Source organism: Nyctereutes procyonoides, unplaced genomic scaffold, assembly GCF_905146905.1.
Source record: "Nyctereutes procyonoides isolate TBG_1078 unplaced genomic scaffold, NYPRO_anot_genome, whole genome shotgun sequence".
NCBI lineage: Eukaryota > Metazoa > Chordata > Mammalia > Carnivora > Canidae > Nyctereutes > Nyctereutes procyonoides.
Window position 1 is genome coordinate 17,780,395 of NW_026575051.1, and position 17,591 is coordinate 17,797,985.

Below are 17,591 nucleotides of genomic sequence, written 5' to 3' on the forward strand. Positions count from 1 at the left end.
CGCTGAAGAAATGGTCTGTGATGACTAATTTTCATGAAAAGAGATATATAAACACCAGTTGGAGGATCCACAAGGGGTATATATTTTGAATAGGTTTCTGAGAATCTGGGCAATAGTGAGTGCTACAAATATGGTATAGGTCTACTGTAAACAACAAGCTGTAACAAGTCCTGCATACACATGAATCGGGACAACTCTATTAAGAAATAGGTGTTTAAAAAAAGAAAAAGAAATAGGTGTTTAAAAGCTCAGTGGCCTCCATGCAGTTGGTTAAATGTTAGTTTTTCCAAACTCTGATGGGAGGGGGTCTTCCTCCTAGGAGAAATGTCTGGCATATATATCCCCATCTTCTAGCAAATAACTTCTTTGCAGATGACATCTTTGTTTACCTTGTGTTGCAAATAGAGAGGCTGAGTTGAAAGTAGGAGGAGATATTTTGATTATGTCTACTCTTACTGGGTCCAAGTTGAAATCAAAGTAGGAGCATGGCCATGGGTCAGTTGGAAGTTTCTATATGTTTGAAAGGGTATGATCTTTCAGAATTAGATAGTACTGTGTTTCAATCATGCACACTGTATTTATTAGCTGTGATACATTGGTCAAGTGATTCAGTCCCCTGGATTTTGGTTTCCTCATGAAATCGAGGTTTTGTAAAATTTTAAAAGTTATAATGAGATAAAATATGTAAGCTTCTCTTATAATGTCAAAAAATGAATAAGCTGGGGATCCCTGGGTGGCTCAGTGGTTTAGCGCCTGCCTTAGGGAGTGAGCCTGCTTCTGCTTCTGCCTGTGTCTCTGCCTCTCTGTCTGTGCCTCTCATGAAAAAATAAATAAAATCTTTTAAAAAATTGAATAAGCCTTCAAAATCAGGTTATTCTCATACACTTTGTTTTTATTTTCCACTTGGATTTATACTTAAAACTGACCCCACATGAAGCAGTGTTATTAGCATGTATGCCCTGCCATACTGTGAACACAAACCTCTAGTCTTAAAGCTACGTTAGGTTAGGCTACTGTTTGCCTTGTTCACTGATTTATTTCAGCATGTAGTAAAATGCTTGAAACAGAAATGTGTAAATACCTGACAAAATGATTGAGTGAAAGAATATGGTACCAGAGATCGATATTTAATTGCTGTTATATACAGGAAAACTCTCTGGATTTTATTACAATCTATCAGTTATGTCCTATGTCAACTGAGCCAATGACTTAATGCTTGTACTGATATCTTCAACTATAAATTATGTTGTTGAATAATGTCTACTTCAGAGGGTTGTGTGGCAATCAAATGATATAATGTGCTGTAGCCCACAATTAGTATAATAAGTTTTATTGTCATCAGTATGAGCTGTTTATAGATTTGCATCAGGTTTAAAAGAAAACTTTTATTAAATCATTGTTTTTTCTTCACTTTCACTATTATATTAAGAGAAACCTTCTTTTGTGATTCATACAAGACACATTTAAGTAAGCAATTATTTGTATTCGGCCCTGTGCTGGATGCAGATGCAAAAATGAATAAAATAAGTAAGCTCCTCATTCCCCAAAGTAAGCCAATTTTTGTTTGGAAATGAGGACGTAGAAATTGTATGGTTCACTTGCAAAGACAATCCTGAGGTATGAATAAAATGTTCTCAAAGCATAAATTAAAGAGCCATACCCTGGAAAAGTCTATTTTACCACCACTACCACAACAATTATCAAAAGCTATACTTTATTCGGTATTCATTAGGTTTCAGGCTCTTTACTAAACAAATAGTATTCATTATCTGACTTAATGCTCTAATAATCTTATAAGATAGGTATAACCATTCTCATTTCACCTATAAGAACAACTGAAGTAAAAAACTCTGCACAGGGTTTCAGAAAGAGTAGAAGTGTTGAGTGCTTCAAGGTTACTTATGTTGGACTCCAAACAAGTGTACCCTTCAATCATTTTACTGAGGAGGGGACCTTTAGCTGCACCTTGAAAAACCAATAGCATTATTTCTAGGAATTGAGGGGAAGTACTTTCAAGCCATATATATTAATCATATTAAACATGGATATGGTATCTGAAATAATTTGAGATGTATGGAGAACGGTGTGACTTTTAGCAAGACTGAGGAGATATGGGCGTGTCAGAAAACAGGGATGGCAAATTGGGCACTGGTGACACAAGACTGCCACAGCTGAGGCGCTGAATATTCTCGTAAATAGAATCGTGAAACTATGGAAATGTTAGGCACCATCTTCCCTTTAAGGAAGGAATTAGAGAAAGTTTTGTAGCAAGGAGGCTATATGCATGTTTTTAGAATGTTCTAAGTAAGAAATAATGAGAAAGATAAGTTAATGGAATTTCGAACGAAAAGAAGAAAGTGAGCATGGGAGATACTTGTGACTTAGAAGCAGCCCAATTTGGTAACTTTGGGATTTGAGGATAAGAGTACCAGGAAGAAGAGCAGCGATAAGTGTTTTAGCCTTTGATGCTGTTTACTTGATGTTAACAATTAGTGAGGGGGCGGGGCAAGCAGGCGGAGGAGCAGGGCCTCACCCCACGCGCCCCACCAACTCACTAGGTCACGTCCAAACCATCCTGCACACCTACGGTTCGACCTGAGATTTAAAGAGAGAAGCTGGAACGCTACAGAGGCAAGGGTTTGCGCTTCTAGCAAGGTGGGAAGGAGGAAAAATAAAGATAAAAAAGAATCCAGTGGGGGAGGGCCCCGCGAGGAGCCGGGCTACGGGGGGCGGGAGCCCCGGGACAGGAGAGCCGGCTCGGGAAGCGGGAACTTTAACAATCCGCACCGGACTCTTCCCGGAGGGAAAGGCGCTCAGCGGGGAACCCAGGCAGGACCGCAGGAGGGCGGTGGGGCCCCCAGCCTCCCGGGGTCACTAACAGAGGAGGTGCCCTGGGGGGAGCGCCCCACACCCCGCAGCCGAGCGCGGTAAAGGGCTGGAGCGCCCCGCGGGGCCTCGGGGAGAAGCCGGGCGTCGGGGGCTCTGGGCGGAGGGGGCTGCGCCCTGCATGGCGCCCTGAATGGCCACTTGGCCCAGGTAGAAGTAGATGAAGTGTTTGGTTTCATGTGTCACATAACTACCGAAGTTCCTCCCCACGATGCAGTGCCAGGTGGGGTTGTACTTCTTGTCAAACTCCTTCTTAATATGGGCCGCAATGTCCTTCTCTATGTTATATTTCTCCAACGCCTGAGTCGCACACTCCACCGAGTCCACTGGGGGTCCACTGCCCTGGGAGCGATGCCAGCGGCGCAGGCACCGGACCCAGGGTGCTGGGGACACAGCGGGGATCCTGCACTCCCCCCGATAGGCGGAGGCGGGGAGGACACAGGACGTTGAGGACGCTCCTGCCATGGGAGCCCCCGAGCTGTGCAGGTCAGCGCCCCCCGCCCGTCCCCGGAGCATCCAGGCCCCTGCGGACTGGGAGCTGCGGTGGTTACTGCAGGAACTAACTCTAGGGCTGGAGGGCTGGCCGCCGCCAGTGGGGTTGTTCCTCCTGGTGTCACCCTGTGCCTGGGAGGGGGGGAGCCGCCAGGGGACAGGGGCCTCATGGGTAACCAGCTCCGACTGAGCCCGGTACCCGGTGGGGGGGGCAGCTCCCCCAGGTGCACACACCTGAGAGCCAGCACAGCAGCCCCTCCCCCAGAAGACCAGCTGGAAGGACAGGGAAGAGCAAGTTCTGGACAGAGCAGCGCTGGAAAGCTCCAGGAGAAGTCGAGGGATTTACAGTATATAGAACCAGAGGATACCCCCTTGTTTTTGTTGTTGTTGTTGTTGTTTGTTTTTCTTTTTTTTTCCTTCCTTTTTCCAGTACAACTTGTTTTTAGCCACTTCACACTGAGCAAAATGACTAGAAAGAAGATCTTACCACAAAAGAAAGAATCACAAGGGGTGATTATCACAAGAGAGTACAAACAGTACTCTCTGCCACAGAGTTACAGAATTTGGATTACAGTTCGATGTATAAAAGCCAATTCAGAAGCACAATTATAAAGCTACTGGTGGGTCTGGAATAAAGTATAAAGGATTCAAGAGACTTCATAACTGTAGAATTTAAATCTAATCAGGCCAAAATTAAAAATCAATTCAATGAGATGCAAGCCAAACTGGAGGTCCAAACGACGAGGGTTAATGAAGTAGAAGAAAGAGTGAGTGACATAGAAGACAGGTTGATGGCAAGGAAGGATGCTGAGGAAAAAAGAGAAAACAATTAAAAGACCAGGAGGAAAGGTTAAGGGAAATAAATGACAACCTCAGAAGGAAAAATCTATGTTTAATTGGGGTTCCAGAGGGCGTGGAAAGGGACAGAGGACCAGAAAGCATATTTGAACAAATCATAGCAGAGAACTTCCCTAATTTGGGGAGGGAAAAAGGCATTCAGATCCAGGAGATAGAGAGATCCCCCCCTAAAATCAATAAAAACTGTCCAATAGCTTGACATCTAATAGTGAAACTTGCAAATTCCAAAGAGAAAGAGAAAATCCTTAAAGCAGCTAGAGACAAGAGATCCCTAACTTATAAGGGGAGAAATATTAGATTAACAGCAGACCTCTCCTCAGAGACCTGGCAGGCCAGAAAGGGCTGGCAGGATATATTCAGGGTCCTAAATGAGAAGAACATGCAGCCAAGAATAGTTTATCCAGCAAGGCTCTCATTCAGAATAGAAGGAGAGATAAAGAGCTTCCAAGATAGAAACTGAAAGAATGTGTGACCACCAAACCAGCTCTGCAAGAAATATTAAGGGGGACTCTGTAAAAGAAAGAGGAAGTCCAAAGAAATAATCCACAAAAACATGGACTAAATAGGTATTATGATGACACTAAATTCATATCTTTGAATAGTAACTCTGAACGTGACTGGGCTTAATGATTCCATCAAAAGATGCAGGGTTTCAGACTGGATAAAAAAAGCAAGACCCATCTATTTGCTATCTATAAGAGACTCATTTGAGACTTAAGGACACCTCCAGCCTGAAAATAAAAGGGAGAACCGTTTACCATTCAAATGGTCCTCGAAAGAAAGCAGGGGAAGCAATCCTCATATCAGATAAATTAAAGTTTATCCCAAAGACTGTAGTAAGAGGGAGGGGCACTATATCATACTTAAAGGATCTATCCAACAAGAAGACCTAACAATCATGAATATTTATGCCCCTAATGTGGGAGCTGCCAAGTATATCAATTAATAACCAAAGTTAAGACATACTTAGATAATAATACACTTATACTGGGAGACTTTAACACGGCCTTTTCTACAAATGACAGATATTCTAAGCACAACATTACTAAAGAAACAAGGACTTTAAATGATACACTGGGCCAGATGGGTTTCACAGATATTTACAGAACTTTACATCCAAATGCAACTTTATTCCTCCAGAATAGACCGCATACTGGGTCACAAATCAGGTCTTAACCCATACCAAAAGATTGGAATTCTCCCCTGCATATTTTCAGAGCACAACGCTTTGAAACTTGAACTCAATCATAAGAAGAAATTTGTAAGAATCTCAAACACGTGGAGGTTAAAGAGCATCCAGATAAAAGAAGGGTCAATCAGGAAATTAGAGAAGAATTAAAAAGATTCATGGAAACTAATGAGAATGAAGATATAACTTTTCAAAATCTATGCGATACAGCAAAAGCAGTCCTGAGAGGGAAATACATCTCAATACAAGCATCCCTCAAAAAACTGGGAAAAAAATCAAATACAAAAGCTAACTTTGCACCTAAAGGAACTGGAGAAAGAACAGCAAATAAAACCTACACCCAGGAGAAGAGACAACTCAATGAAAGAGACCAGAAGAACTGTAGAACAGATCAACAAAACCAGGAGTTGGTTCTTTGAAAGAATTAATAAAATCATGAATGAAAAAGGAGAGATTGCAACCAATACCAAAGAAATACAAATGATTTTAAAAACATATTATGAGAAGCTATATGCCTATAAATTAGGCAATCTAGAAGAAATGGATGCATTTCTGGAAAACCACAAACTACCAAAACTGGAACAGGAAGAAAGAAAACCTGGGAGGAGCCCAATAACCAGGGAGCCCAATAACCAGGGAGGAAATTGAAGATGTCATCAAAACCCTCTCAAAACACAAAGTCCAGGGCCAGATGACTTCCCAGGGGAATTCTATCAAACGTTTAAAGAAGAAATCATATCTATTCTACTGAAGCTGTTCCTAAAGATAGAAAAGGATAGAATACTTCCAAACTCGTTCTATGAGGTCAACATCACCTTAATTCAAAACCAAAGACCCCACCAAAAAAGGAGAATTATAGACCAATATCCCTGATGAACACAGATGCAAAAATTCTCAACAAGATACTAGCCAATAGGATCCAATAGTACATTAAGAAGATTATTCACCATGACCAAGTGGAGTTTATCCCCAGGATGCAAGGCTGGTTCAACATTCATAAAACAATCAACGTGATAGATCATATCAACAAGAGAAAAAACAAGAACCATATGATCCTCTCAGTAGATGCAAAGAAAGCATTTGACAAAATACAGCATAGATTCCTAATCAAAACTCTTCAGAGTGTAGGGATAGAGGGAACATTCCTCAGCATCTGTAAAGCCATCTACACAAAGCCCACAGCAAATAATCATCTCAATGGGGAAAAACTGGGAGCCTTTCCCCTAAGATCAGGAAAATGACAGGGATGTCCACTCTCACCACTGCTATTCAACACAGTAGAAGTCCTAGCCTCAGCAATCAGACAAAAAAAAGAAATAAAAGGGATTCAAATTGGCAAGAAGAAGTCAAACTCTCCCTCTTGCAGATGACATGATACTATACACCCAAAAGACTCCACTCCAAGATTGCTAGAACTCATACAGCAATTCAGCAGTGTGGCAGGATACAAACATCAATGCCCAGAAATCAGTGGCATTTCTATATACTAACAATGAAACTGAAGAAAGAGAAATTAAGGAGTCAATCCCATTTACAATTGCACCAAAAAGCATAAGATACCTAGGAATAAACCTAACCAAAGAGGTAAAGGATTTATACCCTAAAAACTACAGAACACTTCTGAAAGAAATTGAGGGAGACACAAAGAGATGGAAAAATATTCCATGCTCATGGATTGGCAGAATTAATATTGTGAAAATGTCAGTGCTACCCAGGGCTCTATTTCGGATATACTGAGATTAAGGAATTTGGAGGCCAGGCAGATAAGTTCCCCAGCCAGAAATAAATACAACTTTATGGTTTGGGAAGATTGAGAAAAAAATATTTGTTGATCACAGAAGTCATTACAGCAAACAAGATAATCTCAGGAAAGCATATAAAACAAGAAGAAAAGGGACTCAGGGAAAAGGTACTAGAAGCCACTCCATCCATTTAGAGACCATCTAATAATTGTCAGATACTTGTCAAAACAGTGATCAACTTGAGCAGTGTGCAGCAATCCACAAGATGAAGAATTAAAACATCAGTAAGAAGATTTTCAGTTAATTGATGGGTGGGTTAATGTATGGGGCAGAGAGTGGAGATTATGAGTCCTGGCTGTTTTTCAAGAAGGCTGGTGAAGAATAGAATAGAGCAGATTAGAAAGTAGGTTAAAGAAAGAAAATCTTTCATGAAATATGGCTAATTCTACTTTTAAAATATCCAGAACCCTACCATTCCTCATTGTTTTTATTGTTAGCACCTTGGACTGAGCTACCATAATGTATGATTTATATTACATTAATATCTCCTAACTCAGGAAAGCATTTCGGAGGCTTTAAAAAACAAAACAAAACAAAACAAAAACGAAATTCAATTCACGTTTTTCCTCTGGTTAAAGTCCACTCAGAATAGAAGACTAAGATCCCTTCTCATTCCTAAAAAAACTCTGGGTAATCTGCCAAAACATATCGTTTCTGATGAGCTCACACAGGACTCTCCTCCCAACTCATTCTTCTCTAGGCCTCTTCACAGGCATTCTCCATCAATCTCATGTGTGTTTCCATGATGCTTCTTGGCCTCTGTCAATTTTAAAAATCCTATTTAAAATGTCACTTTTGAGTCCCTTAACTCTCTAACAGAAATTTGCTTATTTACTATCTTTACTGTCTACATTTGTCTCCACTTCTAGAATATGAGCTCCACAAAGATAGGAAATATTGTCTGTTTTGTATATTGATGTATCCCAATCTTATTACATTATAGCTACACATAGTAGGTTCTCAAGGAGTACCTATTGAGTGAGTAAATAAATGAGATATGGGGTGTGGAATGCAATCTCTAACATATTGTCAGTGTTATGAATTGACATTGCTCTTCTTGGAAGCAGATCTCATGTCTTACTCATTTTTTTAACTCTATCAAAGTGTATAGTTACTTAAAACTCAGTTTGTAATAAGTAAATATCAGTTCCTTAAGATAGGAGCTGTAATTTTTTTTTATTTTCAAATGCCAACCTGCAACATCATACCCAAGAAGAAGCAAGCTATTAGTCAGATGTTATCTGAGTAAATTACTATTAGAATTAGACTTTGTCCTTGTCCAAGGACATTGAGATGAAATAAATACTAAAATGGAACAGATTTGAATGTGTGATATCTTCTGCTCCTAGTCCTATATGGGAATATGATGATGATAGACCTCATTTCAACAGCATGCTTTTAACTGATTCAGGAGTGTATTGAGCTATTAACTACAATAAAAATACCCAACACCTGGTGGTGTTGACCCTATTTCATCAGGGTCACTACAAATCGAGATTCATAGAAAGCTAAAACTGAAGGAAAATACACTGCATGAAAATTTCAAATCTGGACTAAATGAGAGAAAAATGTAAAACTTTCAGCTCTTTAGAGCTAACTACAATTGACCCTTGGAAAATGCGGGACTTAGAGGCATTGACCACCACCTCCCATCTTCCCACACTGTTGAAAATACACATATGACTTCTGACTCCCCCCAAACTTAACTGCATATAGCCTACTGTTGACTAGAAGCCTATGGATAATATAAAGTCAATTGACATGTATTATGTATGCCATATATATCATATACTGTATTCTTACAATAAAGTAAGCTACAGGAAAGAAAATGCTATTAAGAAAATCATAAGGGAGACAAAATACATTTGTAGTGCTATAGTGTATTTATCTTAGAAAATACACATATTAATGGATTCATACACTTCAAACTCATGTTGTTCAAGGATCAAATGCAGTTTAATATTATCTAGTTGTTTTGTCAGTTAATCCAATGAAAGTTACAATGCATGAGCAAGAGATTTGCCAGAAATCTTTCCTTATGTATTACTTACTTATGTAAGTATTTAGCTTTTGTCCTTTTATGTTTCCTTTTTAGTTGTTGTAAACAAATTCTGAGGTCAATATGAATAATTAGTGACGCCTCTTTCTAAGTAAATAGGATGCAGAACTTTATCAAAAGGGCTTCTAGAATGTTTAGTCAATCTCACAGACAGCACACAGTTAAAAGGTTTCTGCAGGGAAGACTATTAATGTCATAGTTGATGCCCATAGGTTTATATTCTCCTTCAAGTTTGTCATATTAATTCCTTGGGCTGAAGGAAGGCTGGCAGATTGAATATACACTGAGCCATACAAGGAGAGACCAGTTCAGAAATGTAGATGGTTTTGGTTTTCTCTTTTAAGCACTGAGGATTGGAGGGTCTACCAGTACAGATTAGTTCAAATGCAGAGATGTCTTGGGTATCTCCCAGAAAACCTCTTATCATCTACTGCTTCTTGGTGGCCAATAAAAAACACAATTCTTTTTCTTTTTCTTTTTTTTTTTAAACTGAAGCAGCTTTTACTATATTTACATCCAACAAAACTTTGCAAGGAAAAAAACACAATTCTTATTTGTTCCATATTAATATTATATTAAGCTTCTCAATTCTACATGATAGGTCTTGATACAATGATAGTCTGGTTGGGTAAGTTAAAATCAAACATTTCATTTCTTCTCAATATGGCTACTATATTTATTATTCAAAAGTTGGGCTAATTTTTTTCAGGATCACCAATATATCATCTCTATCCCATATGTAATAAAATATGAAAATTTCAAATAGTTTTTATAAGACACAGAAAATGTGCTGCCTGAAAACATTATTGATTTTTTTGTTTCCATTTTTTTTTAATTTTTAAATTTCTGTGAGAATGGATGCTTATTTATAAGCTAGTGTTTCTAAATCAGGAGTGATTTTTGCTTCTAAAGGGGATAATGGAAAATGTAGATAGACGTTTTTGATTGTCACAATTAGGGGAAGAGGTGCTTTGGCATCTGGTAGGTAAGGGATAATAAGAAACATCCCATTGCTGCAGATACGTGCATAGGATAGCTGCCACAACAAAGAATTGTCTGGGTCAAAAAGTCAATAGTTTTCAGGTAGAAAAATTCTGTTTAAATAAATACTATAAAATATTTTTGAATACTTTTTTATTTATTATACTTGCAATATAAATATTACTGCAAGGAACACATTGATAACTCAAAGTCTATTTTACATTATTAAAATATGTGAAAGATAATGCATGTGAGTCTCCAATGTGTGCTTAGAAAGTAATTGCTTCATAATGGGAACTCATATTTTTATTGAAATAAAACAAAAAAAGTAAATAGCCCCTTATGATGGAAATATATAAAAAAACTTGATCTAAATAGTGAAAAATTCTTCCTTTCTCTGTGCATGTCACCATAATACATAATGCTTAGTATGAACACGAACCCCTGTATCTCATATTTGCGTTTAGAAGATGTAAAGAAATGCCGTAATAAAAACATCAAGAGATGGCAAATGGCAACTACACTACAGTAAGCACTTTGTGATGTCAAATTGTCAAATCACAATTAGTTTTACACCTGAAACTAATATAATACTGTGTGTCAACTATACCTAAAATAAAAAGAAATAAAAGAAAAAGTAGAAAGAAAAGAAGTAAGGATGATGGAAAGAAGGAAGGAAAGAAGAATAAATATATCCAGAGGGTGAGGCCTGGAAACTCTGACTTCTCATCTCCTCTGAGCCCAAGACTGGGTCACATATATCCACAAAATAAATTTCATTTTACTTAGTTAAATGATCAAAAATATGTTCAATTTTATTTTGGGGGAAGAGAAGTTACTGTTTTATGTCTTTGCTATGCTACTGATGATTTTTTTTTATAAAAAAAATAATTCCAAATTAATACCAATAACTAAGGTGTATTCCTAAACTCATAAAAGAAGTAGAATATGCATTTTCTAATAGCAACTGTATGATACATATGCATTGCTAAGAATGTTGTAGGGGAAAATACTGTGGCCCTTCAGAGGAAGTAGCAAGAGGAACTCAGGCAGAGTGGAGCTGAAAATTCAGGTTACTCCTCCTTTCTGTCACTGGGTGTTTCCTCAGACAGGATCATCTCAGGACTGAGGAGCCCAACTCAGTTGTTAGCCATAGTTTCTGTCTTTCTTCATCAAAAAATGTAATACCTTCATGGCACTCTTCTCTTTCATTTTTATTCACTCTTTTTTTTTCTGATACACATTTTTTTTCTCCACTAAATAATAAATAATCAGAGGGGTGCCTGGGTGGTGAAAAAAAAAAAGAGTCTGACTCGTGGTTCCAGCTCAGATCATGATTCAGGGTCATGAGATAGAGCCCCTCATTCAGCTCCATGCTCAGTGCAGTCTGCTTGAGACTCTCTCTCCTCCCTCTGCTCCTCCACTCGTGTTCTCTCTCTTTCTCAAATAGACAAATCCTTAGAAAATAATAAGGACAGAAATTGGACCTCATTTTGATTTAGCTCTTCTGTTCTTATACTGAGTCTTCTCTTTCTCTCATGCGCAGGATCTGCACTCTCAATATCTAGTCTCACAAGCCCTATGGATTTATATTGTTTCATGGAAAAATCTATAGAGCAGTGTTTAAAGATAAAATTAAAGCACATTTCTATTGGAGGCTTGCAGAAATACATTTCTCCCATTTCTTTGACCTAGGGTTTCTTATGGTATTACTTATGTCGACCAACACATAGCACATAGAACTTTGAAGAGTTCTTGAGGAACTTGCATAAAATAAATTCTGCTTACTTCTGGCACCAAGAGATCAAGAGAAAATGCAATATAAAGGCACCAGATACATGTGTGACATAGAACCACATCTGAATGGCTCGATATTAAATTTTATTTAATTGAGATACACAGGCCTTGAAGAATATTCTGAGAAGACTTAGTAACACTGGTTCTTTCTTCTTGGAGCATGTATCTCTTTCTTGTCTTCTGTCAGCTTTACTTCTGCAAGCAGCAATGAGTTGCAGGTCGCATGCAGAAAGCAATTCTAATTTCACTTTCATGGCACTCAAGTCTACATCGGCCATTACCCTTTCTGCACTGTCTCCTCAAATCCAAGCTACCATATTGGGGATATTTCTTTGTGGCTGTAAGAAGGAAAGAATGACTGAAATTAACAATTTAGCTATAACACACCTATATTTTAAAGGGAGAAAGTCCAAGAAGTAGAAAATTATTGTGTAGGCCAAAGGAAAATATCTCCCTTTTAATTAATGACTGGGAAAATCTTAGTGAGGAAAGTTTAGGTGAAGGTACCATCCCTTGGTGCAAAAGAAAATCCTGAAAATCAGAAAGTGTCTTGGACCTAAGTTAGACGTGCCAGCTTGCTTCCTTACAAGTCACTGTGTAGTAACTCAAGTATAGTTCCCCAAATCAACAGTTTAAAAAGTGCTCATAATTGACCTTCTCTCCACAATTATCCAATTGAATTTGAGCTCCCCTTTTCTGTTCTCACAAACATTATTTAGACAAAATGTTTTACTTTCTTGGTTCTTCGACAGATTTCTACTGCAGCTTGATTTTACTTTGCCAAAATGTTGAGTGGGAAGCAATGTTAAGCAATTTGTCTGAATTCGTACAACTCTCCTGGGTATTTTGGGATTTACTTCACCACAGAAATTATCTACCTTAGACACATGTCTGAAGACAGCATTGGTTAAAAAAATGGGAATGATTAGAAGGTGAGGCCAGCCATTATTGGGCATTACATGATTTCTAACATTGCCAGTGCTCTGAACTACATGTTTTATCTTGTAGCTTGTAGATTGACTTTCACTTAAGGTTAAAATTAAAGTAGCTGGAGATACTTGGGGAATTGGAAGATGTTGGTCTAATAGATTGTAAGATTCATTCCAAACCAAAAATACTTTAATTTTATATTTCACCATATGTGTTGACCCATGTGTTTTCAGAAAACCTATGTTTTCAAGTATTTTTTTAGACATATCACTTTTGATAAGAAATCATCTTACTCCTATAGTGAGATTGAGGGGAACTGGTGAGGGAGAATTCTAAATATTGCCAATAACTGACCAAAAGGCAGACAAATATTTTTTTATGTTCATAGTATGAAAGCAAATAAATTTTGCCACTAATTCAAACATTAATTAGGTTTGGTGTTCCAATCAGTAACTTTAAAGACCCAGCCTTTCTACCTAGACATGTAGTCTATGTTTCCAAGAGTTGGCGATGAGTTGTGATACTTCTTAGTGAATACCTAGACTCAGAGCTACATTATCTATATTATTAGTATAAATAGCTGATATAAAACTAGTTCTTCTATTAAAATTAGCTCTCTTCTTACTATAATTGAAGCAATGAAAAATATGACACAATTAACAGCAGAAAAAAAGTTACTTTGTGCAGAGTAAATGTTAACTTCTAAATGTCATCATTTATTGTACAGTTTCTGAGGAGTTACTGTTTTCAAACCGATGTATGAATTGCCAGTGACAGAAACCTGAATTATACTCACTTTAGACAAGAGGGCTATCACACTTATCACCATGTTGTTCAGTATTCCACCCTAAATTGGCCTCACTCCTTCTCTTATTCATTCTTTGGCTTTTTCACCTTTCTAAAAATATTATCTTCTTTTTCTCACTTTGAGCCCTACATATGTGTATTCCTCAGGCCTGTGTCTTTGAATCACTAATATTCATCCTTGTAAGCCCCCACCCACTCATTCAACTATAATATATATTCCCTGTTAAGCTCTAAACCAATCCCTAAGTGCAGGGTTTCTCACCCTAAACACTATTGAGTTGAATAATTCTTTGCCGTGGGATACTATCCTGTTGATTTAAGAATGTTTAGCAACATCCTTGGCCTCCACTCACTAGATGCCAATAGTACCAGTTGTGACAATTTAAAAAGTCTCCAGACATTGAACAATGTCCCTTTGGGGGGAAAGTTGCCTCTAATTGAAAACACTGCTTTAAGTGATTAAAATTACTTTTCTAGTGATGCCGTGATAAGCCAAACATATTATCTCCATCTTCAGATATATTGTTCAAATACTGTCTTCTCTGAAGTCTCTTCTGATCACTTTCAGGAAAGTAAGTCTCTTTACACTGCTTTCATAAAATCACTTCATACGTATCATTCAGATTGCATCTATCAACATGTTCATATGCTAAGGAATTTCTTTAAACAAAACATAAGGTTTTACCTAACATATAAGTTAGAAATGGGCAAGATATTTCCTAGAATATTTTTCAACCTATACTTTCTTTTTATTTTCACTCACCTGCTATTTTGTTCTTTAGGCTACCATTAAGCTTCTTGGAAAATGGGGGACAGGGGTGGGGAATAATCACTATTCTTTCAACACAAAATTATACTATCCTAGGGGCACCTGGGTGGCTCAGTCAGTTGGACATCTGCTCAGGTCATGATTCTGAAGTCTTGGGATCAAGTCCTGCATTGGTCTCCCTTTTCAGCAAGGAGTCTGTTTTTCCCTCTCCCTCTGACCTTCCCCACTGCTCATGATCTTGCTTACCTGCTCTCTCTCTCTCTCAAATGAATAAATAAAAAAATCTTAAAAAAAAAGCTATACTATCCCACATTCAAATTACATGTCAGATTTGAAGAGAAGTGATTATTGGCAATAACAATTTTTTTCAGTGTGGCAGATAAACTAAAACAATAGATGAGAGTGAAACAACATCCCAGTTCTAGACATTTGGTGCATTTATAAGCTCTCAAAATGAGGAGGAAAGTGAAGTGACTTCAGTGGAAATTTTCCTGTGTAGACAGTTTAGTGGCTTATATCTGGACATCTCTTCATCTGTAAGCATCCAAGTTGGAAAAAAGAATGAGGTTTACTACCTCAATTTTGAGTAAGGACTTCTATACTTTGCAGGTGAGATGCGAAAAACAACTGAAGAACTCTAGAAGAGTCATACATATAACATTTTATGCAATTTAAATCAACCACCATATGATGAACTGTAAGTTGAAAGACAACATCCTTATTGCTTTATTATTTTTTACAATGTCTATATTTCCTATCACAACTTTTCTAAAGTTGTAGAAAAAATATGTAACTTGACATATATATATATTTTTTTACTTTGAGATTTTTTTTGTCAGTAATGGTGGTTCTAAAAGTTTGGTTGATATGTGATTAACAAGTACAATGGCTTTCCTTTGAAAATAAAAGAAAAAAACATACAAAAAGTTAATAACACTGATGTTGTAATCTATGTTACTGTATCCCCAACTGGTTTTTAATCTCTAAGTCTACGGACACATGATTTTTCCAGTTTGTTGATGTACGAATAGCTTTCACTATTGGTAGATACACCTGATATAGCTCTTACAAAGGAAAAATAAGTTACTAAAACAGAAAAAAGCTTGACATAATTATCTATTCATGCTAGCTATTGTTGAAATTAAAAGAAGAAAAAGATTTATCACATGTTAAAAGCTGTATGAATCTGTATAGAATTTCTTTTTGGCCCTTTCTAGAAAGAGCTGGGAAAAAAATCCAGAGATCTTTTTGAATTTTTGAGTGGAGGGAATTTTTGAACAGAGAGAAAGGAAGTTATATTCTCTTAGTTAGATGAACAATGGATTGTAATTTTTTGTTACTTTAGTGATGCTGGTCTCTATTTAGAATTTTACCCACTTGCAATTTTTAAATGATATTTATCATTTAATTGTGTATATATTTTTAGATCATCAATATGATTATATAATATTTATAATGAAAGAATAAGCTAATTTACTCTCCTAGGCCTCTATTGTGATGTCTATTGGGGCTAAAGAAATCAGCCAGGAACTAAAAAGAATATTTTCTGAAAGTAGTAAAATTTGAATCTAATTTTAGTGCCAATTAGGTAAACTTGAGCTAATCCTTTCATCTTAATTTCTTTAAAAAAGAAGGTAGTAGACTCCATGATCTCTTCTTTTCCAAAATGTATTATTATATTTCCTTACAAGTCATACTTACATATTAACTCAGGAGGAGAGAATCTTGTTACATAATTGGTGTGAAAAGGTAGCCTTTGAGGGTAGAAAAAAAACTCATGAGAAACAGCTTGTGTACAAGGTGTTATACTCAACATCCATGTGATCTATAGCACTCAAAGACAGAGAGGTAGTGACCAGGACTGTATATATAAAAGCTAACAAAGGACATGATTTGTCTGTATACCTAGAGCAGAAGAGTAAGAAAGGCTTCTGCTCACTGGAAGTATTATACTGGTATAGAACGAAAGGAAGGAAAAGCTAAATAGATCTTTCTCTGGCACTGAACCATCTATCCCTTATCTGTTGTTTATCATACAGAATATTTTTCTTCCAGTAAGAATAAATTCTAACAAATTGTTTCAGGATAAAGCTGACAAGACTAATGTATTTATCTAATTGTTTTAAACTTTTTATTTCGAAGTCAGTTTAGATTTATAGAAGAGTTGCAAAGGTAATAGAGGCGAAACTCTCATTATGGTAACATCTCACATAACCATGCTTACATTATCAAAACTAAAAAAATGAACATTGATAAAATACTATCAACTAAATTGTAAATTTTATTCACATTTCACCAGTTTTCCCACTATTGTCTTTTAAAAACATTTTTTTTCCTCTTCTGGGGTCCAAGCCAGAGTACCACATTGCAGTTCATATAAAAATGTTTTAATCCCTATATTATTACTATACTTTTAACAAGAAACAACTTATGTCTCCTCAAATTCATTAGCACAAATAAGTCCATAAACATTTCATGTTACCTGGTAAAATTGTGACCCAAAAGAGCAGAATAAAGAAAAAGAGATGAATCTTCATGGTGGAATTTCTTAGGAAAAAAAATAAATGTCACCAGATCTTTTTAAAGTCAGGTGTTTCCAAATAAGAAAAGAGAGAATCCTTTTATTTTTATATTCTCCTAGGAAGTGGTTTTAACTACTGAGGCTTATCAACAGTGAGAACATTTGTATGCTTGGTTGAATTGTGTCATGCTCAAAGAACACAGTCACAAGAATTATTATTAAATTTTTCCCATAAAAGTAAAATCTGCTTCTGTTACCTTAAATAGATTCTCCTGAAAACACAAACTTTAAGAGACTTGTAGAAGAAATGTGCTTGTATTGCTAAAACATCAGGGTGGAAATGTTATAGCAATATATTCCTCTATTTTATGTTACATGATGTTAAATATTCTAATATTTTTAATATTAAATTACTGAAAAAAATAAATTACTGAATGTCTGAAACATTGGAATTTTATAGCTATACGTTTCCATTGAGATCACTTTTGTTTACAGTTGAG

General features: G+C 36.8%; 1 protein-coding gene across 1 annotated transcript; it reads right to left on the reverse strand.

The window, feature by feature from the left end:
- Nucleotides 1-12,253: 12,253 nt before the first annotated feature.
- LOC129512473 (beta-defensin 110-like) lies at nucleotides 12,254-17,107 on the reverse strand. The gene is made up of 2 exons (XM_055329710.1): nucleotides 17,053-17,107; nucleotides 12,254-12,402 (listed from the first exon to the last, which is right to left on the reverse strand). The coding sequence occupies exons 1-2, from the start codon at nucleotides 17,105-17,107 to the stop codon at nucleotides 12,254-12,256; spliced, it is 204 nt and encodes a 67-aa protein (XP_055185685.1).
- Between the last annotated feature and the right edge of the window lie 484 nt (nucleotides 17,108-17,591).

Bases quoted from the DNA above. Each gene is read 5' to 3' on its own strand.
- LOC129512473 (XM_055329710.1), bottom strand. From the start codon at position 17,107: ATGAAGATTCATCTCTTTTTCTTTATTCTGCTCTTTTGGGTCACAATT. The intron at 12,403-17,052 runs GTAACATGAAAT...TCCTTCTTACAG, and splicing joins TTGGGTCACAATTTTACCAG to CCACAAAGAAATATCCCCAA.